This window comes from Micromys minutus, assembly GCF_963924665.1.
Source record: "Micromys minutus genome assembly, chromosome: 1".
Classification (NCBI taxonomy): Eukaryota; Metazoa; Chordata; class Mammalia; order Rodentia; family Muridae; genus Micromys; species Micromys minutus.
In genome coordinates this window covers 215,371,213-215,395,863 of record NC_137969.1, presented here as the reverse complement: position 1 = coordinate 215,395,863, position 24,651 = coordinate 215,371,213, and the positions used below count along the sequence as shown (strand labels likewise).

The following is a 24,651-nucleotide window of genomic DNA, read 5'->3' as shown; positions in this document are numbered from 1 at the left end:
CAGGTTGCAGGCCTTTGGGATGAAGGAGTCGTTGCTTTTAGTGCTTCAAAAAGCACAAGGAGCCAGAGAACTCCTCGGGGTAAGAGGGGATCCTCCACTGCACAAGAATTCTGCCCCAGCAGCTGGCTAACAATTTGCTTTCCAGATGTTAGCCCAAACCAGGGAACAGTTATCGATTGATTTGTTAATGGCTTGACACCATCAGCCTGCTTTTTACCTTGGCTGTTTGCCTGAATAGTGAGTACCTAAGTGGTCTGCAGTGTGATATTTACTTAGTGAGCCAGTGACAAAGTTAAATAGATGTCTGCATATTGATTTCATGTGGGAGGTCCCGGTGATTGTCTTGAGAGACAGCGTGGTGAATTAACACACTACGGTTAGATTTGCGTCTTTATGAAACTGAGTTCTTCTCCTTGGTTGATCACATTGGCCATATGCTGTGACAATGTCTCATGCACAGTTATAATTTTCAGTTATAAATAAATACATCTCTTGGCATTTACTAGAGCCATTCTGTGTATCACCTTCCTGATACACTGAGCAGCGATCATATATTGTTAAGGTGTAAGTGTTAAAGATCAATTTTAGGTGACACAGAGTAACTATAAGTACTGATGTGTGGAATTTCAATACATGTGTGTCATGCTTCGTGATGAGCTCAGCTGACTGGCATTTTCTTGTATTAGGAGCATTAGAAATCTTTTCCATTAGCTTTTTGAAATATTTCATTTATCATTTTTAACTATGGTTATTCTTTTTTTTAATTTTTATTTATGTGTGTGGAAATATGTATCTGATTGTGTGTGTATGGACAGAGACAGACAGACAGTAGTAAGGGTCAGCAGACCACTTGAGGTAGTAGGTTTTCTCCTTCCACCACTATAGACCTGTGGACTAAACTCAGGTCCTTGGCAGTCCTTAGCAACAAAGCTTTTTACAAGTTTTTATTGTTACTGTTTTTTGTTTGCTTGTTTTATTTTGAGATAGGGTTTCACTATGTAGCCCTGGCTGACCTAAGACTGTGTATATAGACCAGGCTGGCCTCAAACTCACAAGTTCTTCTGCCTCTGTTTCCTATTGGATGGAATTAAAAGGGTGGGCCACCATACCAGTCCCAAGCTGATTTTTATGTCAGCTATCTTCTTGTTAGAAGAAGTTTATAGAAAGAGTTAGAGACTAGGGACATAGCTCAGGTGGTAAAGTGCTTATCTGGAATGTGTAAGGCCTCAGGTTCAGTCCTGGTACTATGGCTGTCAAAGGGTTGTGTGGGTCATAAGGACTAGAAGCTTGATTTAATGACTAGAAAAGTAGAATGACAAATCTTAGTACATTCATCAGTTCATTAATTCAGCAAATATAATTGTGTGTCACAAGCGACAGTCATTTGGTTAGTCTCATTGTGTTGGTCCAATTTATGTTTACTATAGACTATAGTAGTTTGTAAAATTGGCTTTTGGATATATTAGGATCCATCATCTTCCTAGATGCTTCTGACTTTAATTTTACATTTGAATAGTAAACACCTTAATCGAATATAACTGTTATTATATCAATGTGTGTGCATTCATTTTCTATGCATTTGCTAATAGACCACTTCCCTTTAAAGAGTTAGTTGATCTGTCTGGATTCATGACTTAACTCGATATTTCCCTGATCCTGTGGACTGCTGTTCAGATGTTGGAAAGGTGTGATTTTTAAGACCCTTGATTTAAAAGAAAGGATCAGGTGGGTGTGTCCAGTCCCTGTCATCAGCTAAACCCCACCCCACCTGTGAGGGCCTCCTCGAGATATGGAAGCACTGATAATCTGCTTGGGGACACACCTGGTGAGTGATTGGCAAAGGGATCAAATGCTCACACAGGGCAGGATGAAATGTTAATTCTTTGCAGGGCCAAACTTTTACCAAGCAAGTAACCCGGTATTAGGTGCTTCTTGTTTCTTGTGACTTTATTTTTTATTTATACCAGTTTTAAAAAACAGCATATAAACAATGGTTTTCATTATGCCACTTTCTTTTTTTTTAATTTTAAGATTTGCTTATTTAATGTATATGAGTGCTCCATCTACATGTACAGAAGAGGGCATCAGATCTCATTACAGATTGTTGATGAGCCACCATGTGGTTGCTGGGAATTGAACTCAGGACTTCTGGAAGAGCAGTCAGTGCTCTAACCACTGAGCCATCTCCAGCTCTCATTACAACAGGTGTTCCCTTGAGCCTCTTCTATCAGCAATTAGGATAGGAAGGAGATCACTTGCTTTGGTGTGATAGGTAGCTTCAATTCACTTTAGTTTGGTAGATACCTTAGATTTAGTTTAGATAGATAGCCTTAATTTCATTGATCTGTCTGGAAACCTTCAGACTACATTCATGCCATACAATGCATTTCCTTTCCTTATCCAATATGGCAACTTTGAGACAAGACAGTTTCCTGAAGCTTTGAAGGTTTCCATTGCCGTGTTCCTTGATAATAATCTAAACTACCCTGTGTTCTTGGCACTGCTGTTCAAATGAAAATAGGCAGAACTTGTGGCTCCAGAGTCCCAAGAGTACCTGACCTTGTAAGCCAGTGCAGTGGTGCACACCTTTAATCCCAGCATTCGGAAAAGCAGAGGCAGGCAGATCTCTGAGTTTGAGGCCAGCCTGGTCTACAGAGTGAGTTCCAGGACAGCCAGGGCTACACAAAGAAACTCTGTCTCAAAAGACTCCCCCACCCCACCCCCAAAATAGGAGAGGAAAATTTTAATATTAAATTTTGATAGCTGCGCAAACATATAATTTATCTCCCTTTACCATCCATTTCAAAGTGCTCGGGGCTCTTTCAGGAATGCTGCTATTAAGTCGGAATGGTAGATTTGTCTTTGTTTCCAGGTCATTAAAAGCTCCTTATGGTTTCTTTCTCTTACACATACTTAGCTATTTGAAGAGTAAATCTGACATTGAGAAAGACTTTCTGGCGGTGGTTATTTGGACTCGTTCTGAGTGGATGCAATTACACTTGATCATCAGCTCCTGCCTATTTATAACCATCCGCAATCACGCTCCTGTGGATTGCGCTGTGACTCTCCTCAGACTGACAGCTGCGGGGTGGGAAGCGTGCACCTTCTACATAACTGCTGTTTGTGCTGGTTTTTCGACTTTAGGTAGATCGCTCTTCTCCTATACAAGATTCTCCTTTGGGTTTTCTTCAAACTCCTCCAGGCCAGTAATCCACCTCACCAGGGAGCTTCTATTCCATATTGAGGATTTGATGTCAAACTACAAAACGAACTCCCATTTCTAATCCTGTGATTCCTTAAGCCTCAGAGTATTTAGTGTGTCAGGAAGCAGAGGTAAAGGGGTGGCCCGAGACCCTGGAAAAGCAAGTAGGACAAGCTATGGATGGCCATTGTCATCTGATCGTCTTTAAATAATGCCTGGTTTCTCAGCCAGGGACAATGTACTCAGGAAGGCTCAGTAGAATTTGCCAATATTTTCTGATTCCTTTAATGGGAGTCTTCTTGTCTGCTGAAGGGTATTTCATGTCCTTCAGTGCCCATCACAGGTATTAGTCATCGGAGCTCATCTGTGTGACAAAGAATCCTAGTACCCAGTAATGCTTGTTGAAGGTCAGATGACTCATTTGAGGCAGTGCCAGCATGGGATGCTAAAGTCCCCAGCCCTTGCATTTAAGCTCATGTGTCCATAGTGACTTGTACACTAACTATGCAAAAGTGAATCTCATTCCTTTGCATTCTCTCTAAACATCGCTGCCACAAGTACGTAGGGACATGTACCTCAGTTCAAATACTGACCCCTGCCACTTTTCAACTATGACATCTCAAATACTCCAAGCCTCAGTTTCTTCATCTGAAAAATGGGAAGTGCAATAGCTTCCTTACAAGGCTGATGGGCACTGACTGACCTTTAAAGAGAGCCAGAGAAAAGGGCCTGTCTGAGTATTCCCCTTCTATGAGTCTTTGATAAAGAATGACTTCCACATTATTGGAGATTGTATTGATGGTCTGATTGATTGTAGATCTGATGCTGCTTGTATTCAAATGCTAAGTACTGGCCCCCTAGGTCTGGTTGCCTCCTCAAGGAGAAAATCCTCATGTATACCAAATGATGCTATATAACCTTGCTCTCCAAGTTAATTGGTCCGTAAAAGGGTAGCGCCTGTGATTGGGCAGTAGATAGATGTAGGCAGGTTTTCAGTTACCTGTCTGGGAGTTGCAGGTACATAGAAATGGGTAAAAAAAGAACAGGGAGGGAGGAGGAAGCCACCCTGAGAGGAGATGGACCATGAACATGTGGCCAGGAGAAACAGCAAGAGACAAGGGACATATGGCTGGGCTGTGAGTTAGAAAGCTCCAAAACCTGCCCAATCTTATAGCTGAGACTTATAGCTTGTAAAGAAAACACATGGATTCTGTGTCTTTATATTTAGATTTTCAAAATTTCATAGCCTGGTCTTTTGTGGCAAAACACACCTGTTTGCTAGCCAGTGAAGGTTCTCCTCACTCTAAGAGACCATTTCTGATGGGTCCAGATTTCTATACCCACCTCAACTAACAATGCCCTGAAGTTTGTTACTGACTTCCTTTTGTGTTAGCAGATACAAACCAACTAAATTTAATGACAGCTACATAGAGCTTTGTCTTGTTAAACGCTGGTTTGGATGCTCTAATTTGAGTCTGTTTGAATATTTCCTGTGCACAAGTGGAAACGATATCCATTTGATCTCCATGGTTACACAAGGTGACCGTGCAGTTAGATTCTTTATTGTATTCTCTTCACAGCCGCTATTCTGCACTAACACTCTCGTCTTGTGTAGTACTTTACATTCTTTTCCTCCCAAAGGGAAGTTTGTTTCCCTAAAACAGCATTCATACAGAATGTGGCAGGGAATAGTGATGAGGTAAAAAATCTGTCAAGAGGTGGTGACACATGACACACACACACACACACACACACACACACAGAGAGAGAGAGAGAGAGAGAGAGAGAGAGAGAGAGAGAGAGAGGGAGAGAGGGAGGGAGGGAGGGAGGGAGGGAGGGAGGGAGACAGAGACATAGACAAGAGAAACAGAGAGACAGACACACCGAGACTTGACTAGCCTTCCTATTAATTTATTTTAAATGTCATGTGTGTTTTTAGTCAGGCATGTAATTTCTGCATTGCCACAAACTGCCCTTTGAGGCACAGATAGAGATGCTTATTAAATGAACGGTAGCTGTTCTTACTCAGATGGGAAGTACCAGCCACAACCTGGAAACTCATTACCTTGGAAGACTGAATTGCCTTGTTTATTTTTATGTGTCTACATTTTGACATACTACAATAGTAAAGCTCCCTTGGAGGGAAAAAGGATACTAAATCTTCTTAGTTACAAACGGGGTGAGCTCCCTCTTAATGTGATTCTTAACAATAGGGGCTATTTACCAGCATTATGGTTCTGGCTCAAACCCTGAGGGGCTTTTTACCACATCAGTATTCATGAGCATTGATGGAAAAAAGAAACCGAAATCACCTATCTCCCTTAGAGACCGGTCTCCTTGAATCAAAGCTGTGGCATTTACTGCTCTTTAAATCCTGGGGCCAGGGTCTGCATGCCCTTGCAAGAAGGAAACAGAGAGAGAAACGGAGCTTGAAGCTGCGCTAATTGCTTAGCTCAGCTGCTGAGTGCTGTCTGAGGTTTGTCTGAAGGAAGGGACCAACTTAGATAGGTGACATTAGGCCAGGAAGCACCTCTGACGTAACAATCATAGATGCTTTATGGGCTAAAATGAGACTGATTTCCCACTTGGTATGGAAACCTCTAACTGCCTTCTTAGAGAAGGCAAGATCACAAGTCAGGTTCTATTTTCCTTTCCACTGACCAAGGACATTCTGACTGGTCAGGTGCCCCCGCCAGCTTGCCTTGTCTCTTTCCAGGTACTCACCAGATTCTATCTTCTTGCCACTAATACACTCACCTCTCTTCCACATTCCATCCTCCCTGCTCCCTAGAGTGGATCTGATAACTCCTTGAGAGCAGAGGTCAGGTGTCTTGAGTCTGAGTTCTCTGCTGTGCGCTGGGCAGCTGGTGGCTCTCGGCGAAGCCCAGGGTTTCACTTGACTCGGTGGGGCTCTCTTGAGAGGTCAGGTCATGAGTGAAGTGGACCTGAGTTTGGCAGGATGGCTGGTTCTGGTAGAGCCACATCAGAAGGCCTGATTCCCCAGGCAACCCGCCACTTTTAAGACATGGGCAGGAGCAAGGGACAGGCTTTCTTTCAACTACCTTTATCTTCTAAACTTAAAGGTGGCATCTCAGATGGGTATTGTAAAGACAATCTGTTTATGCGAAAACCTTTAAGAGTATTCCACTTACCTTGGACTCTCCGAGACATACATGAATAACACTTTCTAATAACTAAATCCTTTACCCTATGTGCTAACACGCAAGGGGGAAGCAGAGATTAACTGTTAGACAGTAAAAAGAAAAATCAGTTTAAGTTTTATTTGTTCAAAGAGTATATTATACATAATTAGACTTACTTAATCATTTTTGCCCTATTAGCTTTTTCAATATAGAAAAGGGATATGTCAGGCCTCATTTAGCAGCATCTACAGCTATGCCCCAAACTAAACAACCCCAGCCTATTAAGTTTTGAGTGCATCTATTTTATCTTTTAAAAATGAGTTACTTAGAATTATTTTAAATTTTTAAATGAAAGAATCTTCTATTATTTTCATGTGAAGTTACTTTTTGTCCTTGCTGTGGGGGTTTCTGTCTTTTGCTTGCTGTTTCTAGACAGCTGTGTGGATCACAGCAGGATGACCTTTGTGCAGTGAAGCCAGATGTGGTGGGGAACACCTTTATCCCACACTCCAGAGGGCAAGGCTGACAGGTCTCTGTAAGTTGGAGGCCAGGTAGTGAGATGCTGTCTTAACAAGTATTAAAAATGTGTGTGTGTGTGTGTGTGTGTGTTGGTACTGGAGAAAAGTCTCAGTAGTTAACACTTGTGCTCTTACAGAGAATCTAGGTTCAGTTCCTAGCACACATGGTGTCTCAAACATGTATATAAAGTAAATAAATCTTAGAACAATGACAACAGTTGGGAACTCCTGCACTGGTCCTATCTATCCTGGCAGATGTGCCTTAAGCTGTATGCCACGGTCTCGACCATTGGCTTCCTCATTGTCTGCCATAAGCTAGATAATCAGATAATCAAGGCTTTTCGATTAGGAGCCTCCCATCCCAAATGCTTCTAGTTGTTAACGTCTTAGTAGATAGAGGACTTTGCAGCTCCATAGAAAGTCTAGTGTTGATTGGCGTAATTACAGTGCCTGTGCTTGTGTCAGGGGAGGTTTCTAGACCCTAGGATAAGCTTCGTAACCAAGGTCAATGCTAAAGGCTTTCCCCCTTCTTCCTCTTAAAGGCAGAGTCTCCCATAACTCTGGCCAACCTGGATCTTGCTGTGTTGTTTGAGGCTGACCTTAAACTCTCAATCCTCCTGTCTCAACCTTCTCCACCTCCCAAGTGTTCTGTGATTACAGGCAGGCACCACCACACCCAGTTCTCAGAGAGACTCTCATCTATGACTATCAAAACATAGACCTTTAGAAACCCTCCAGAGACCTGCAGAGTCAAGTATAAAGAGCTTGAATTTCTCAGGAAATTTCCTCCTTTCAAATGAGCCCCCCCCTCCCCCCATCTAGCGTATCACTGCAGGAAGCGGAGAGAGGCTTCATTCAGGGCCCTCTGTGAATAGCTCAAGTCAGGGGAACTCAGAGTTGGGGTCTCCGTGTACAACAGAGAAGCTTGGTTTCTCTGACTCTGAGCAGCTCCTGGAGTAGACTGGCTCCAGGATTTCCCAACTGCTACCTTACCTATCCTCTTGGAGGTTGACTATGTTGCTCCTGTGGTCATCTGCTGTGCTTTAAAATACAACCCATTTCTGTATTGGGAACAGTCAAGCCAGAATTATACATGTTAATATTAACTACCACTTGTGGGGGCCTAATAAGTCCTAGAGTATTCTAGACATTTGACATAACTTTTACTTTACCTCCCTAGCACTTCTTAGGGAAGGGTGTTATGAAATCATAAGATATTCAGTGCTTAGCACAGTGCCTGCTGAATCCCCTACGACATTCCCAATGAGTTTGAGTTCCATGAAGACCGGAGATTGTGTCACTTCCATCTCTGCTGTCCTACCAGGGCTTAGTGTCTGGCACATAGGTGCTGCTCAATTCATACCTGTCGAATGAATCATACACGATATTTGCTAGGCAGCCCCAGTTGTTGCAGATCAGCAGACAAAAGCTCTGGGTCATTGGGCAAGCTAGCCAGGTCACAGTGGGAATTGAGCAGCAGAGTGGCTTTCAGAGCCTGGGCGCATCTTCCCAGATGCTCTGCTGCCTGCCCTGAGGAAGAGGAATGGTTTTTGACCTTAAGAGACACCTGTTAGCTGGGCTGAGCTCCCAGATGTGTGCTGTTGTGAACTGGCAGCTGAGGTAAATGACCTCAGCCATGTGAACTCCAGTTTACCTGTGTGGGACCATGCCTACCTGAGCCTATTTCTGAAGTCAGGACTGCGTGCTTTCTTCCTCCCAAGATTTTAAGGTGGTTTGTCAGGCGCAAACTTCTGATTCGCACAGCGTATGTTCCTGCCATTGCTTAACTATTTCATGGACCATCCTGTTGCTTGAGCAGTGCTCAGCCTCCCTGGACAGACTTCTGTTACAGGTTTCCTCTAGCTTGTTGATTTCAAAAGTCTGTATCTTACAGGAAGTTTGCCAGCGTGTAAACCCTAACAATTCTCAACATATACGTATATATGTAGTATATATCCATCAATTATGCTTTAACAACAATTAGAAAATTACATAAAGGATGATGTAAAAGAAATATGGCTGAAGTGATGGCTCAGTGACTAAGAGCAGTCGCTGCTCTGGCAGATTTGGGTCTGATTCCCAGCCCCCATTCCATATAGCTCACAGCCACCTGTAACTCTGGTTCCAGGACACCCAGTGCCCTCTTCTGGCCAGGATGTGCACCTGCAGGCACATATAAACAAACAGGCACACAGGTTCACAATTGAATAAATTAAAAACTTTAACATCTCTAAAGGGAATACACCTTGGGGAGATGTTTTAATGAATCAAAGTTAGTGTAGCAGAACTCACATCTACTTTGGAAGAATGTGCAAAAGTGTAACTCAATACAGTTTTATTTGGTTTGAAGTTCCCCCCTTCCCCCCTCAAGACAGGGTTTCTCTGTGTGGCTCTTGCTTGCTGTGCTAGAACTTGTTTTGTAGACCAGGCTAGCCTTAAACTTAGAGATCCACCTGCCTCTGCCTCTGAAATGCTGGGATTAAAGTGATGTCTGGCTTGGTGGTGTGCGTGTGCGTGCGTGTGCATTCGTGTGCGTGCGTGTTTTGTGATTATTTGTTTGTTTAGTATTAGGAAATTGATCCTAAGGCCTTGAACATGGTAGGACACGTGCTACCACTGAGCTACATCAAAAGTCTGTTTTTAATTTTCTATGTATTTGATTTGAGACAGGATCGTGTTAAGTTGCTCGAGCTGGCCCAGAACTTGCGATGTCACTCTGGCAAGGCCCAGTGCCGGAGCTCTTTGGTAGTGGGAATTACAGGTTGCAACTCATTCTTCGGTCTTATGACATAAATCTCAAGAAGGACGCCTCTGCCTTGTTTGATTTGTGCAGATAGGACATTTTTTCCAATAATAAGATGACTAATATGCTTTCTCAATTTTCCAATTTTAATTTGGAAGTGATACCTAACCTAACATCTTTCTCTTTTGATCTTATTTAAAAGGTAAAAAGGGCTGAGAGTTCACAGTGTATCTTCCTGAGTTTATAGAGGGGTTGCCAGCTAGCTTTTCTCCTAGAAAGCTGAGTAGATAACTTGTATTTGTATAAACGCCAGTGTGTTCTCTGCACTGCATGTCAGCAAGGGGCAGCCTGGCTTTTTCTTCCTGTGCTTTAGAGGGATTAAAGACAAGAGAAATGCCTGATGGTCCCTCAAGCCTGTCAGGACGGGAGGGAACAGTGCAGATGCCCTGCAGATGGGTTTGCCTTCTTAGGGCTATGGAAAATGATTTTCAACTTATTTTTAATTGCTTTTTAGGTACATTTTGACCAATTTAAAGAAGCATTAATACTTATCTTGTCTAGAACTCTATCCAGTGAGGAGCACTTTGAGGAGTCAGGTAAGAGCACTACCATTTCTTCTGCTTTATATTTCACCTTAAAACTGTATCAGGGGAAGGGCTGGGCATGTAACTCAGTGGTAGACTGTTTGCCTGGTGTACACAAGGCTGCGAGTTCAATCCCCGACCCTTCCCTCCCCATAAAAGGTTTGAAAAGTCTGCTGGAAAAAGATGTGAGGAGCTTGAAGTGTGCATGAGGAGGATTTGGGATGTCTGTTCTCCATAGACTGAGCCCTTCTTTCTAGAGACTTCTCTTTTGATATTATCACAAGAGCTCTGTAGCTGTTCATCTGCAGTGGGTTTTAATGAGGCTTCTTTACCACAGCCGCATATTATGGAAGAGATAATTGGATGGTTCCTAGGTAAGGATTCATCAGAAGGATTGCTGGTAGCTCCTTCAGCCTTACTTCCTGTGTCTGTGGCATTTGGTCTGGGAGAGATTTTCCTGGAAGAACAGTGGCTGACAAGAGAGAATTCTCTGTGGTCTCAATGAGTGTGACAGTGTGACAGTGTGGCGGTACTGCATGACCCCCACCCAAGTGTCTGTGGTCCCAGCACTGGGTGAATGCTTAGCCTTAGTAAATGTGAAATAGCCATCATGAAAAAAAATTAAGCTGTATCTCACTGGTTATTTCTAGTAAGTGCCATATATTTTAAGCGATATAGTTACATATCTCAAAAGAGAAAAGTGCTGTCAAATATAATCTAAAATGTTTTTGATTGGAACATATATTCTAGTCTAAATGTCTTTAAGTCTGGCCCTGGTGTTTGTATGTCTTAAAATCAGAGAAATATGATAAATATCTGAGGGAAATTCTGAAGTGTAGAAATCTGTATTAAGTATAGAAAATTATGAAGTCATTTGATTGACATGGGCTAGGGATAAGGGCTGACCATGCAGAGGCATCAGGAAATTTTGAGGGTGTTGTAACTTCTGTCTCTTGTAATGCAATGGGAGTTCCACGATCACATGAGCTTTTCCTACTCATACATCTCAATAAACCTGATTTTAACAGAAAACAAACAGAAAGCTATAGTCCAGTGTGAAAAGAAGCAGCTGGCATTTTGTGGAGTTCTTTGGTGTGACCTATTTACACGAAACACAGATGGAAACTCATTTCTTATCTTCACTGGTGATCTAGATCTTCACTGGACTTTGTAAAGTGTTCGGGATTGAGCCATATGTCTGGGCGTTACCCTTAGTGACATTTTGGGGTCTGGCCTAAGTGTCCCCATTTTTGCTTATGGTATCTACTATTAGTAAGGCTGTTTGTGGGCCCAGGACTTGACTGAGCTTCTTGGAAGGTCCTTAGTGAGCCTGGGAGAGGTGCTCATATTCTTCAGACTTTTCTAGGCTAACAACAGAATGTCTGTAGGTTACTACTGTGGGAACAAGGACTTTCGTTACATTTGGGACCTCACATTTTATTGGTACTTTTGCTTTTTAAAAGTTTGTCATCTTGAGAGCAATTATACAAGATCCTGGATAGAGTGGTAGGTTTTGGCTGATATGAGCGCAGGCAATTTAAACATAACTTCTGTTGTCTTCCTGTGCTTTCAAGTGCCCTGGGAAATATAGGCTTATGGTGGCCACACATGTGGAGGCTTCCCCTGGGGTTGTACGGAGTTGGAGACTAACAGTTGGAAGAGATGAGCTTGGGTCTGCCAGGACGCCAGGCTGACAGAGTTAGCCGCAGATGGTGGTTTCATTACTTCATGTGGTCCATACTACTGTGCAGGCAGAGACTGCCATTTGGACCACTCTTCCAGGACTACACAGAAGGCATTATCATTCCATCCTGTCCCAGAACTGTCCCCAAACCAGTATAATGCAGCAGCAAGATCCCCGTGGACAGGACAGCATTTCAGCCAGCGTTTCAATGGTGCTGTAACCCTTGTCTTAACAGGATACAAATCCAGAATGGAAGCAGGGCCTTGAGTATTTTATCTACTAGGAAGCAGGCATCATGGCCCGTGACTTCCACCCTTCCTGCTCTGTCTCTTGTCGGCCTCTGTCTCCCTGGTCCCTCCAGTTGTTCCTGGCTATCAAGCCATTTTTCCCACCAAGCCATGCACCTACTCACTGTAAGTCTGATTCTTCTACCCACTCAGACTGACTGATGTGTGTTCAGAGACAGAAGGGACCCAAGCGCAGTGTAGCACAGTGAGTTCAACCCTACCTCTCCAAAGCTTCATGATAATAACCATCCTTAATTGATAGGCTGCAGCAGTTAGGACTGGGGGGAGCTCTGTAGTTTTATAAAAGGCTAAGTGAAGGCATAAAGCAGGGCCAGGGCAGACCCAGGAACAAATTGCAGGAGAGGACATTGGTACTGTGTCACCAGCATATGTATAGAACCTAGTTTTAAGTGTTCTTAAATTTTTATTTATTTTTAGCTTATATTATGTATACGTGCCAGTGTCCAAAGAGGCCAGCAGAAGGCATTTGATCCCCTAGGATTAGAGTTACAGGCTGCTGGCAACCAAATCTAGTCCTCTGAAGGAACAGTAAGTGCTCTTAACTGCTGAGCTATCTCTCCAGCCCCTAGTTTAAAGAAGTTTAACCTTCAGATGGATGGGCTGGCCCTCCTTCAGACGGATACCTGGCCCTCAGTTTGTGCAGCCTGTCTCAGAGTCTGCCAAGGTATTCTAGGTGACAAGAGGGAGTGAACTGCAGCAGGCCACGCCTGACAGTAGGTGACAGAGCTGTCTATGTCCTTGCATCATTGGGATGCTCAGAACTTAATTCCTTTCTTACCACATGGGCTTATATTGTGGTGTGTTCGTCATGCCTTTTGAAATCCTAGTGGATGCTAAGAGAAAAGATAAAACCAGGAAGGTAACCAAAAAGCCAGGGCTATAGGATATAGTGTGAGAAATTCAGAGGGTCATGAAGTAGTAACAGTGAGGTTTCTATAAGACAAAACTCCTATGTCTGTACTAGACAGGTGCTCTCAAGGGGCACGACCAAAGGACTGTGTGTATGTATGTGCATGTATATATACTGCTTATAAAATGGAATTCTCTAGATGGGCTTACATGATGGTACCTGGACAACCCGACAATGGCTGTCTGTATGTTAGAAAGGCAAGAACCAGAGATCCCAGCAGACCCCAGTTAGCACTGAAAACTCACAAGTGCCCATTCATCGAGTCGTTGGTACTAGGTGCCCCTTGAAAGACCAAACATACTGGGGTCTGATGTCTGGAGGAGAGCAGCGGCAGCCATAGGCCCAGTCATTCACAAAGAAAGCAAGCCGGTGTCACATGCGGTCTCAGCTCTTCCATTGGATGTTTTAATCCTGGCCACCCTTGGAAGGTACAGCCCACACTGAGGGTGAGTCTACTCCCTACCGCCCTCTTCACATGTGTGTCTTCTCCAGAAATCCTCCCATAGGCACACAGACGTGCTTCATCGGTTACAGACACTTCCTAATCCACTCAAATGAACAACCCAACCATTATAGCACCTGACCAAGCAACAGCCTTGAAAAATCTCCCTGTTATGATGGGGAGAGCCTAGAGCCAAAAGCCACTGGCTCCACCTCTTTAGTGGTGTGACCTCAGACATCTCTCCTTTATGGTTTTTGACTAGCTGACATCTAAAAATGGTTGGACCCCTTTCAGCTTACGTTGTCTACTAATGCCCCAATAGCATTATTTAAATCTATAGAAAAAGCCCCAAACAGTAGCTTTCTCTTTCTGGAAGAGTGTACCTACCATCACTCTGTTACCTGGCCTAACTATGAAGCTCTCTGAAGGGCAGATGCTCACTGTATCCCATGCTTTCTTCATCTGCCAGCAAAAGGCAGTTGTACATAAATAATACCAAGCAAAGCTCTAAGGGGACTTGAGAGGATACAGAATTAAGTCGTTATTTTCACATCAAACTTTTGGGCTCTGCCTTTTATACCTTCTCTTGCACTACTTTTAGCTTCTTTATAACACTGACTTGAAATTCTGAGACTGTAAGAGTTTTTCCTATAAAAAGCAGTAACAATGAAGACACAGTGAAATTTAGATAAGGACAGGACAGTAGACGGGGATGGTAGGATGTCTTATGTAACTATGTAACTGTGACAGGGGTCCAACTCCCCTATAGTTGCATGCGCTATTTAATTTTTAAGTTGTTTCAGGGATCAGAGAGGGGCAACAACTCATTATTTATTCAATTTGTAATGGCACTGGATTACTGTGGTTTCATAGTGGAGATGCTGTAACGCTTTGTGTCCATGCTCCTGACTCCGGTCTCTAGAGATGTTGGCTTTCCTTCGATGCACCTTGCACTGGGTTTCTGTGGTAGAGTAAATGTTAGCATAATGCAAGAAGCCCACTAAAATGCCTTTCCTTTGCTGACGTGTGATTGGGAGAGAGCTGTTTGGAAAAGCCAGCTGAGCTGGGAAAACAGGAAGAGGCATTGTTCTGGCAGGTGGTGGCGTCTGTTACACAACTTCAATTCCGAGGGCCATTCCAACCCATTTAATTGTAGTTGTTTTCCTTATATTTTTCAAAAAAAAAAAAAGCCATGAATGTAAAAAAGCATGCCCCTTTCATTCACTTAGCAAGCATGAGTTGATGGAGTAAGTTCCTTGGGCACTGGGCTAGATGCTGATTTGCATCAAAGATGGACATGTTTGCAACTCCATGCAGAGGTACTGAGCCAAGCTCTGAGTCTGGCTGCTGTCTGTACTTGGTAAATTGCTACACATATAGCTTAAGAGGCTTGTATGTGTCTTTGCTTTGGGTAAGATAAAAATATAAGCACTTTTCTTCTGATGTTAGTAGCATGAGGATTGCAAAAGACTGGAAGTTTTCTCCAAATCACCATCACCACCACCGAAATCAACCAAACAAGTGGGTCTTAGAGCATTGTTATATCTGCATATGGTGGTACATATCTGTAATCTCAGCATGTAGGGGATCAGAATCACAAGTTCAAGGTCAGCCTGGTCTATAAGTGAGATCCTGACTTAAATTTAAAAAAGAAGGTATTTGCAAGTCATGAAATTGGAAACACTCGTGCCTGCTGGTGGTCAGGTAAAATGTTAGAACCTTTGCCATGAGCTGTAATGATGCTCTTGGCCAGTCAGTGCGTGCCTCTCTCAGATTTTATGTAGCGTAAATAAATGATCATGTGTATAGAAGGATGCTCACTTTGGATCGTGTGTGTGGAGTAAAAAAGTTGGCAGTGTAGCAGTAGGCAAATTGTGGCTTATGTGTGTAATTAGAGGCTAAGCAGTTATTAAAATGTCATAGAGGGTTGCTTATTGTTGGGAAGTTTTTACTAAAAATAAAAGGCAATCTTTTCAAAATCCAAGCGCTGTCCTACAAATACTCAGGCTACTTAAAATTAGTAAATGGGGTGCTGAGAATCTCAATAATGAAGTCATGTGCGTGGCTAGTATATGTTACTTCAGCTGCAGTGAGTGTGTAAGAAGGCTCCAACACAGGGGACACAAACGGTACAGGAGTCTTAAGAGAGTTTGTTCATCTCTGTCACAGCAGCCTATCCATGGAGGTAAAAGCAACGAGCCGGGGAGAGACAATTATGGCAGGATTAAGATCGGGGCGGCTCTGGTTTCTTTACATTTGCCATGAGTCTGACATGTTAGAAGAAACAAGACTGAGGAAATACACTGTGATTTGAAGGTTGGGACACTCTTCCTGTCTCTGCTCCTCCGGGTGCCCACGGCTGGGCACATCTTCTAACTCCGCTGGCTTGGGGCTGCCATCAACTGCACAGCAGCCTGGGGGTGGGCTAGAGTACAGGATGAAGCTCCGAGACATGACCAAGACCTGGCTCCATGGCTTTGTTCAGGAGGAAAGGAGGCCTTCATGAGGTTAAAGGACTCCTAACCCCCAAGACCCTGGTGTAGTATCTTGCTCCAGATCCCATTTGGCCTGTGTTTTTTCCATAAAGTCCAGATACCCCAGGAAGTATTACAGTTGAAAATGGATAGGAAAGTAACGTGCAAAGGTGGCTTTAGAAAAAAAAATGTGACTGTGGCCATTATTACATTAGAAACTGCAGATGGTATGAGTTACGCAACAGCAAAGGAGAAAAGGCACCATGAAGTTCCTAGTGGCAATGCTTTGAGCTTAGCCTTCTGTAGCAGGGAAGGTTCAGTCAGGGGGCTGGGACCCACTGAGTGATGGCAAATGAGCATCCTCACAGGTCAGCCAATTATCAGCCCTCCAAAGGCTGGGATGCTGTCACTGTTACTGGTACTGATCCTTGACTGCTCTAAATCTGAGAAAGACTATGGAAGTGGCCCAGTCAGCTGAGGGCATTGTCACCCCCACATCTGTCTGTCTGTCTGTCGGTCTGTCTGCCTGTCTATCATTCTAGCTTGGTTGCTCTTAGATTCTGCTGTTTGCTTTGTTCACATTTAGACTTAGTTGTGGTTCTGCACTTCCCAAAGCCTTCTAACCCTGTGGTGGGGCAGAGTTGGTGTGGTGTGCTATAGGTCTGACCATGCAGTAAGTGACTATACAACAGGGCCACATGTCCTCCTATGCTGCGTGACAGCCTTCCCAAGAAAGCCTTGTGGGGTTGTTTGTCTTGAGATTTGCACACAGTTCATCCTTTTTAAAAAATCATTTCTTATTTTTGAGTTGAGTTCAGGAACCCTCCAAGCTGAACAAAAATGCGCTTTGAAGGGCCTCAACTGGCACCTCTCCCCTTCCGGAGTCTTTGAAAATGGGTGTGAGGACTCTGTGATCCTGTTGATGTACACAGAGAGGGCTTGATAAAGACCCCTGAGTGCCTGGGGGTAGAAACACCACAGGAGAGGCATAGTCATAAATTGACCAAGGTGCCAGTGTTCCCGGTGTCTCTTGTGATGATGTCCTTGGCTCACTAAAGAGTCAGAAGGGGAGATGGGAAGGGTCTTCAGGACTAGACCAGAAAAAATAATGTTGAAACCATAATAGCTTGGCTTGCTTCTTCACCCTTGGAAATCGTCTAAGGCTATTCTGAAAAGTCTGATTTAAAAATTATTTTAAAAAGGTTCCTCATATCCCTCAATGGACATAAGTCTGATGTCCTGTGAGTAGGCGTTGAAGGGGTGCTCTGATGGCAGCCCTGAAAGCCTGCTTAGGTTCTCTGTTGTGTGCTTTGGTGTCTCTTAGGTCCTGAGCTTGCGTTTGTGCAGAGGTTTGCATGATGAAGTCGTTAGACTTGGGTAACCATCCAGGCCCCCTGCAGGGACTCTGTGCCCTCTGCTTTTGACCAGCCTTGCAATTTGAGACATCAAGGGCTCTGGCAGCACACAGGAGGTTGTGGTCAGTCTTAGGAGGGAGCAGAAAGTAAGGCAGACACAGGGTGCTTCCTTGTGCACCCTGCGGCTGACAGGAGCTGAGGATAGAGTCAAGGTGCTTGTCTTGTTCCTCTGCCTGCCATTGGCTTATCCACGCAGGCTGCCATTGTCTGAGGTACTGCATTTCCACTTTAATCTTTCTGTAAGTCCGGAGTCTTTTGCTCACTCCATACACGCACCTGTCACACTCTGAAGTGTCTCCTCCTGGGAAAGACGTACTGTAGAATAAAGGAGCATCTGTGCTTTGGCTTCCGAAGAGGAAAAGAAAGAAATGGGTTTCTTTTCTTTTTTACCTTTGGAATTCCCTACTTACATCTTTTTCCCCCTACCTGCTTTGTAGAGCCGGTGAGTTTCCTCACTTGATCTAGCGTCTTGAGAGAATTGAATCCAGGTTTCTTTTCAGCTCTTTCTAACCATGTGTTCGGTTTACGCCATCAAACATATCTAAATTAGGCCGGGTAGGACTGCCTCGAAGCCATGTTCTGCACCTAAGCTTTTTCCCAGGCTGGAAGAGACCCCTCACAGAGAGCAGCCTTGCCTGCTTTTTATCTGACACCTATTTTTATTTAATTATCTTCTTTGATCATTATTAATTATTGAGTGACGGTCTGTCCCCGGGTGTGTGCACATGTGTCTGGAAGCTAGAGGTTGTCATCACGGGTCCCACCTAAGTGTCTTTGGAGACAGAGTCTCTCACTGAACCTGAGGAGCTCCTTTAGAGGGCATGTCTCTGAGAAGACAAGCAAAGCAGTGGGATTCCACCTAGAGCTGGGATTAGAGGTGTAGCTTTGATGTTGACCATCCAAACTCAGGCCCCATGCTTGGGCAGCTTTTTGCCAACTGTGTCATTTCCTACTTATCCCTCCCCCTGTTTTATTTTTATGCTTGATACCAACTAGTAAAAATGGGCAAGAAGAGAAAATGACTGGTGAATATCCTTTGACGGAGCACGCTGCCAGAGACAGGACAGTCCTTCATGCCGCATTTCGTGCCTTGTCTCCTTGGAGCTCTGGCCTTTGCTGAAGGAAGCCCCACGATGGAAACAGTTTCACTTCCCCATGAACCAAAGAACCCCATATTATCTAACATCAGTGAGATTGTTCCTGAATGAAACTCAAAGAAGCTGTTGCTTCTGAGAACACTCCTAAAGGAAATTCCCTTTGCTCCAGGTGGAGTTTTTTTTCCCCATTAGACATGGTCAGGTTAGACACTGCATTCTTCAACTTGAGTGAGAGTATCTTCAGTTGCCACAGTGGACTTCTGTTTGGACTGCTTCTGCTCCAGGGAAGCTCTGTGGAGATGGCTAGGGAGAGTCACACTCTGCAGATACTTGCTATAGCAACAGCTGTTGACCATGAATGTTCTCTCTGGACCTTCTCACTCTTGGGGTCTCTGCTTCCTTCATATGATCTCACTGATGCTAATGTTCTTGATGTTCTCAGAACAGGGAGGTGTGAGTACATGAGTCTAAGAGGTAGCCATTTCTAACTGCTATGGCGGGCCTAATTTTTATTTCTCACATGGATGGCTCTAGAAACTCTGAAAAGGAAGCCTTAATAATCCATCTTTTTTTAAGTATATTTTAATATCTTTATTCTAGTAAGATTTTTGTAGGACTCGGAAACACACACACACAAGCTGATTATATATGTGTGTGAAATATATGTGTGGGTGGTGTATATACATATATGTAATATAGAAAATATTAATTTAAAATTTGCTTAAAATTTGTTATTAAAATGTAATTTAAGAGGTTTCAAAGTTCTTGAAACAAACAAAAAAAGTAACCTCCAAATCTTTTGTATAGAAGAAGAGCTTTTTAGATCCTACCAACACGCCCTCCTCTGTGACGAGAATTAACAACACATATCTGCCACAGATAAGCTTAGCCTCCCATCCCCAGGAGAGTCTGTAGAAACCATTGCTTCTATTTTTTTTTTTTTTTTTTATACATTTTTTCCTTTTGGAAGCAGTGCAGAGCACAGTAAGAACTCCTTTGTCTGTTATATCCTCAGACAAACCCTGTTCTCATACTTGGAAAGTACTGGGTTTGTGTTTTCCTTTTAATCTTTCTAAGCCTTTCTAGTTACTAATGATGTATCCTGTTGTCTGGCACTAAAATCTAAGAACATCTAATAAATTAAGGATGCTTCTGCATTGCCTCTTGTCTGACCAGCATCTGTGGGTGTCAGCTGCCAGCAAGTAGCTCGGGTGTCTGTACCGCTCCTGGGTACCCACAGACTGACACACTCACTTCTGAAGAAAGGTACCTTCAAGTGTGCATGCCACTCTCAGTATAAGTTTTGTGTGCTTAAACAATTCCTGTAAGAGAACCGCTCAGTCTAATACACTGACTGGGCTGGGACGTGCAAAGAGCTGAATATTAATCACTGGGAACTGCATCACTGTGATAAATACTTCACTCCTAGCTTTCCTGAGCATTTCAGGATGCTGCAGCTATCTGAGTTTATGCCCAAGGAGGTGGTATGGGGAACAGGGTCATCTGTCCCCCAGGGATGCTGAAGTCATCCAACCCAACCGTTCTTCCACTGAGGATATAGGGGTTTTGTTCCTTCAGGCTTGCCCTATGATATATTTATTTATCTCAATTAAAACACTTGTATCTGAGTTCTGAAATGTACTCAGACTACTGTGTTTGAACAGGACCCAGAGAGTGTGTCCTCCAGAGAGTCAGGGGGTCCATACAGACAGACAATAAGGCAACAGAGAACAAACCATCGTATCTATTTTGATTTGCCCTGGGGCTACGCAAAGTGTGTACAAAGCTTAAGCTGGCACTGGAGTGGAGTATTTATCTTTATTGCTTCAAAGCATTCAGAGGAGGGAGTAGCCTGCTGGTGGAGGCGGCATTGGCAGGCGATGGTGTGGCAGCAGTAGAGGTGACGGTTGTAGACATGGCGCTTGGTGGGTGGGTTGGTGGCAGTGTGGGTGAGATTGGTCATTTCGGATTCACTCCAGAATGTCAGAGTTCTTCAGAGTTGGAGGTGACTCTACCCCGGGCACGTCCTTTTTGTTTACATGTGGAAAGCTGGAGAAGCGCTGTATATCACATTTCTTATGTGGCTTTCCACTTACCATTTTATCCCACAGCTTTATCATTTTTATAAATGCAGTCTTGAAGCCAGCTTTCGCAGAAGCGAGGAGCTGTCCTTAATTGACTAGGATTCTCGGTGTCAGTTTCACCCTTGTGTTGCTCCACTTATCTGGTACCTCAGAAAGTGGATCCCTGAGGCAAGGGAGGGTGTTTCCCTGTGAGTTCTGGGTTCTGAAACGTGCTCAGACTGGTGTGTTCCCCCAGTCTCTCCAGAACTGTATAGGACTTCTTTTGCACCCCCCCCAAGCCATCAGCTTACTAAACAGATAACCAGAATCAACTGCTGTACCCCCTTTTTGATAGTGAGTTCCCTAGCCTCAGCTGGCCCTGTCCTCACTGTGTAACCGAGAATGACACCGAGTTCCTGAGTTCAGGGTCACAGGCATGATCACCATGTCTAATTGGAGCTACGTCCCCAGCCCTCCTGATCTTCTTACTGTTGAATCAATTTCCTTTCCGCCATCATGGTTTCTCCAACTTACAGATACATAGATGTAAATGCAGTCACTTTGGACGCTCGGAAGTAGAAACTGCTCTGCATCTGACCCAGGGACTCACATGTGCCCATGGCCACCACAGCTGACCCACAGGGCTGGTTAATTTGGGGGGATCATACAAGAGGCTGTACCCCACGTGTCTTGGGGCTACTTCTCATGTAATATAGCCTCTACTCTTGTCTTCTTGTCTAGACTGCTCACCAGAAGCTCAGCCCAAATATGTTAAAGGTGGGAAGCGTTATGGACGAAGATCACTGCCTGAGTTTCAAGAGTCTGGGGAAGAGTTTGCAGAGGTGACAGTGATTGAGCCCCTAGAGGAAGAAGCAAGGCCATCACACATCCCAGCTGATGACTGCAGTGAGGTAAGGAGCTCAGTCACAGTCCCAGGCCCAGTCACCGATCGTGGGCACGAGCCCTCGGCAGCATGAAACAGAAGTTAGGCACTCACAGTGCTACAGCTCCACTCAGACATGGTGCCTTGCTAGTCTTCCCTCTCCTGCCTCTTGTACATAGATGCTAACCTTCCAATTTTATCTCAGTTTCCAGAAAGTCTCTGCCTTGTTTATATTTATATACCTAGATTTCAGCCATTTTTTAATATTGTCTCTAGGAATTGTATCTTTTCATGCTATGGTACTTTTTATTTTAATTTAATTTTTTTTATGATTTAAGAAGTTAACCAGGGGCTCAGCAGGTAAGAACACTTTCTGCATAAGCTTGAAGACCTGAGTTCAAATTCCTAGAACCTGTGTAAAAAGCTGGGTGTGGTTGACGCGTGCCTCTGGGCACGGGGTAGGGATAGAGGCAGGGACGCCGTCCATGGTACGGTGGTAGAGGAGTAAGGAAGATGGAGGATTGGAGACAAGATTGCTCGGCTTCCTGTGGTGAGCCTAATTCCTGTCTTAAGAAAATAAGACAGAGAATGCTAAGATAGAGCACACAGCATTCTTCTCTGGTCTCAGCACAGGCACTGGTTCAAGCATCCATGCACACATATGCACACACACTACCCACACAAACATACATACATGTATGCAAATTTTAAAACACCCCAAGTTTAAATTTAAATCTTTCACCGTCTCCAACCTCAGACCATGAAGCAACTTCCATGACAGAAGAATGGAAGTCTCAGGGTTTCAAATTTTTTCAGTTTTTTTTTAAAGATATATTTTATGTGTTTGAATGTTTTGCCTGCTTTTATATATGTGCACCATGTATATACATGCCTATTGCCTTGGGAGGTCAGAAGATGGTATCCTCTAGAACTGGATAAATGGATGGTTGTGAGCTGCCATGGAGGTGCCTGGGACTTGAACCTGGGTCCTCTGCAAAGCATCCAGTGCACTTAACTGCAGAACTCTCTCCCCTGCTCTGAGCTCTGATATTTTAAAATCAGTGGTACTTTAATCTTTTGGGATAAACCTGCTCAAACACATGGTTCTTACTTCAAAGAATGAGCTGGGGGTGCTTTTCCAGGCTGTGGCAGTTCTCAGCATTCTTACCTGGGCCTGTCACACCCAGGGGCAGCTCACATACTGGCTCCCCATCTTCCCTGGTGCCCTGTTTTCATTCTGCACAGCACTGTAATCTTCCATAAAGAAGGAACGGTAACATTTCCTTTAGTCTTTCTTTCTGGCTCATTTGCCAACATACCATTTATAGAACATGATCAAGAATGCCTTGCTGAGCAAACTCTAAATATTTCTTGCAAATTTCAGCTCAGATTGGAGCTGTAAATATTCCAGGCACGAATATGAGTTGGAAGAGAGACAAAGCACCTCCGCTTTCTGGACGGGTCTGCAGACTGCAGGCTGATTGTGTGTGTGTGTGTGTGTGTGTGCGTGCGTGCATACATGTATCTGTAGACTGCAGGCTGATTGTGTGTGTGGGGGCGGTGCATGTATCTGCAGACTGCAGCCCAACTGGGTGTTTGTGCTTGTGTCCACGTAAGCGTATGTATTTATGGTTGTTTAGCATCCCTGTTACTAAAATTTATAGGACACTTGCTCCCAAGAATGTCCTCAGCTATCAAACATCTATCCTCAACATCCTGAATACCTACAAACCTAAAGGAAGCAAGGACAAACCTAGGTGTGGAGAAGAGATTCTCCATAGAAATAAATACTGAAAAATAAAGGGGGAACACACACAGGCATGATCGCACAAAATACCTTTGACTCTCAAAAAAAGAAAAGAAAAATCAAATGATACTGTTGCCAAGAAATGATGGTTCAGGGGCCGAAATATAAGGAAAGGAAAAGCAGAAGAGACAGAGCTTACAAGATGGAGTAAGAATAATGTGGGTGACGTGTGGCAGGAAATTTGGAGAAGGAAAGCACAGCCTGGGGGCCTCCTAGGGCAGGGATGCTGGCCATCCCAGATGCTCAGTTCAGTGGTTCCTTCCTTTCTTGGTCCTTCGAAACTCAGACAGGGACCTTTGCCTAGGAAAACACACATACTTACATGCAAAAACACATTACATAGACAGTTTTAAGAGGGCAAGGATCTGCATACGTTATGTAGTTGAATATTCATAGTACTGAGTTTTTCCTTGCTGTTGGAGAGGGTGTCCTGTTACTATGTAAAATCTGTTTCTTCCTGAGTCTGGGTGATATGAAATTTAATTGGGATATACATCTTGAAAAAGAGTCTGGACGCTTTAGGAGGTAAGCTTAATTATTCAGAGACCCTTTTTAAGTCTAGTGTCTTATCTCTTGAGCTGGTCTCAAGATATTATTACGTGGTGCCAAGAAACCCAATAATTGTTTATTTTTGACACAGTAGTTTCTACTTACACTCTAGGGATACATGAGAGCTTCTGAGCAGAGTCAGCCCTTACTGGCAATGTATTTCCTGCCCCTTTGTTAGCTCAGTTACCAACTTGCTGGGTATTTACTCTACGGAGGTTATGATTTTTTAGATCGACCTTTGAAGTGAGCCTTTGGTTTTATGTATAAGTAAACGTGAGTTGAAGCCTGAAGCAGGAGAAACCTTGCTGATGGTAAAGGATGTTGTGGAAAGATTACTTCATCCTCAGTGCGCTATAACTTCCTGCCGATGTGCCGGAAACCTCAGGGAGGACCTATGAACACTCCAGTCAGAATCTGCCCTGTTCACCATCCTCTAAAAGAGCTGCAGGCAGAGGCCTGGGCAGGGTCCTTTTTCTGGGTGTTTGCCCTCAGCAGAGACTCTCCTCACTATCACAGTCTGTGCTGCATCCCACAACAAAGCACCCACAGGGGTACCAGATGATATTCCCTTGCCCTGCCCAAAACACTAAGCTGAGTCGGTGTTGCCATTCTGGGTTTTTAGTACTGTAGCTGAACCCAAAGTTTGGCCATGCTAAACGTGATCTTCCACTCAGCACCCAATCCTGCCATTTCTCAAAGCAGGTTCTCTCTTCAAGTTCTGGATGTTTCTGTGCAGCTGCGACCCTGCCCAAGGTCTTACTCTCACTGGCAGCCTCACCTGGGCCGAAGGTCCTGTGTTGTGGTTTTATGAGCATGTCAGTCACTTGTC

The 24,651-nt window shown here is 44.0% G+C and overlaps 1 protein-coding gene across 4 annotated transcripts in view; it reads left to right on the top strand.

Moving 5' to 3' along the window:
- Positions 1-24,651, top strand: part of NIN (ninein) — a 94,552-nt gene that overhangs the window by 10,329 nt on the left and 59,572 nt on the right. For all 4 annotated transcript variants that reach the window (XM_080938384.1, XM_080938383.1, XM_080938386.1 and 1 more), the window contains exons 4-5: positions 10,121-10,202; positions 21,325-21,494. In XM_080938384.1, coding sequence (XP_080794510.1) covers positions 10,121-10,202; positions 21,325-21,494 — 252 coding nt within the window. The remainder of the gene's footprint in view (positions 1-10,120; positions 10,203-21,324; positions 21,495-24,651) is intronic.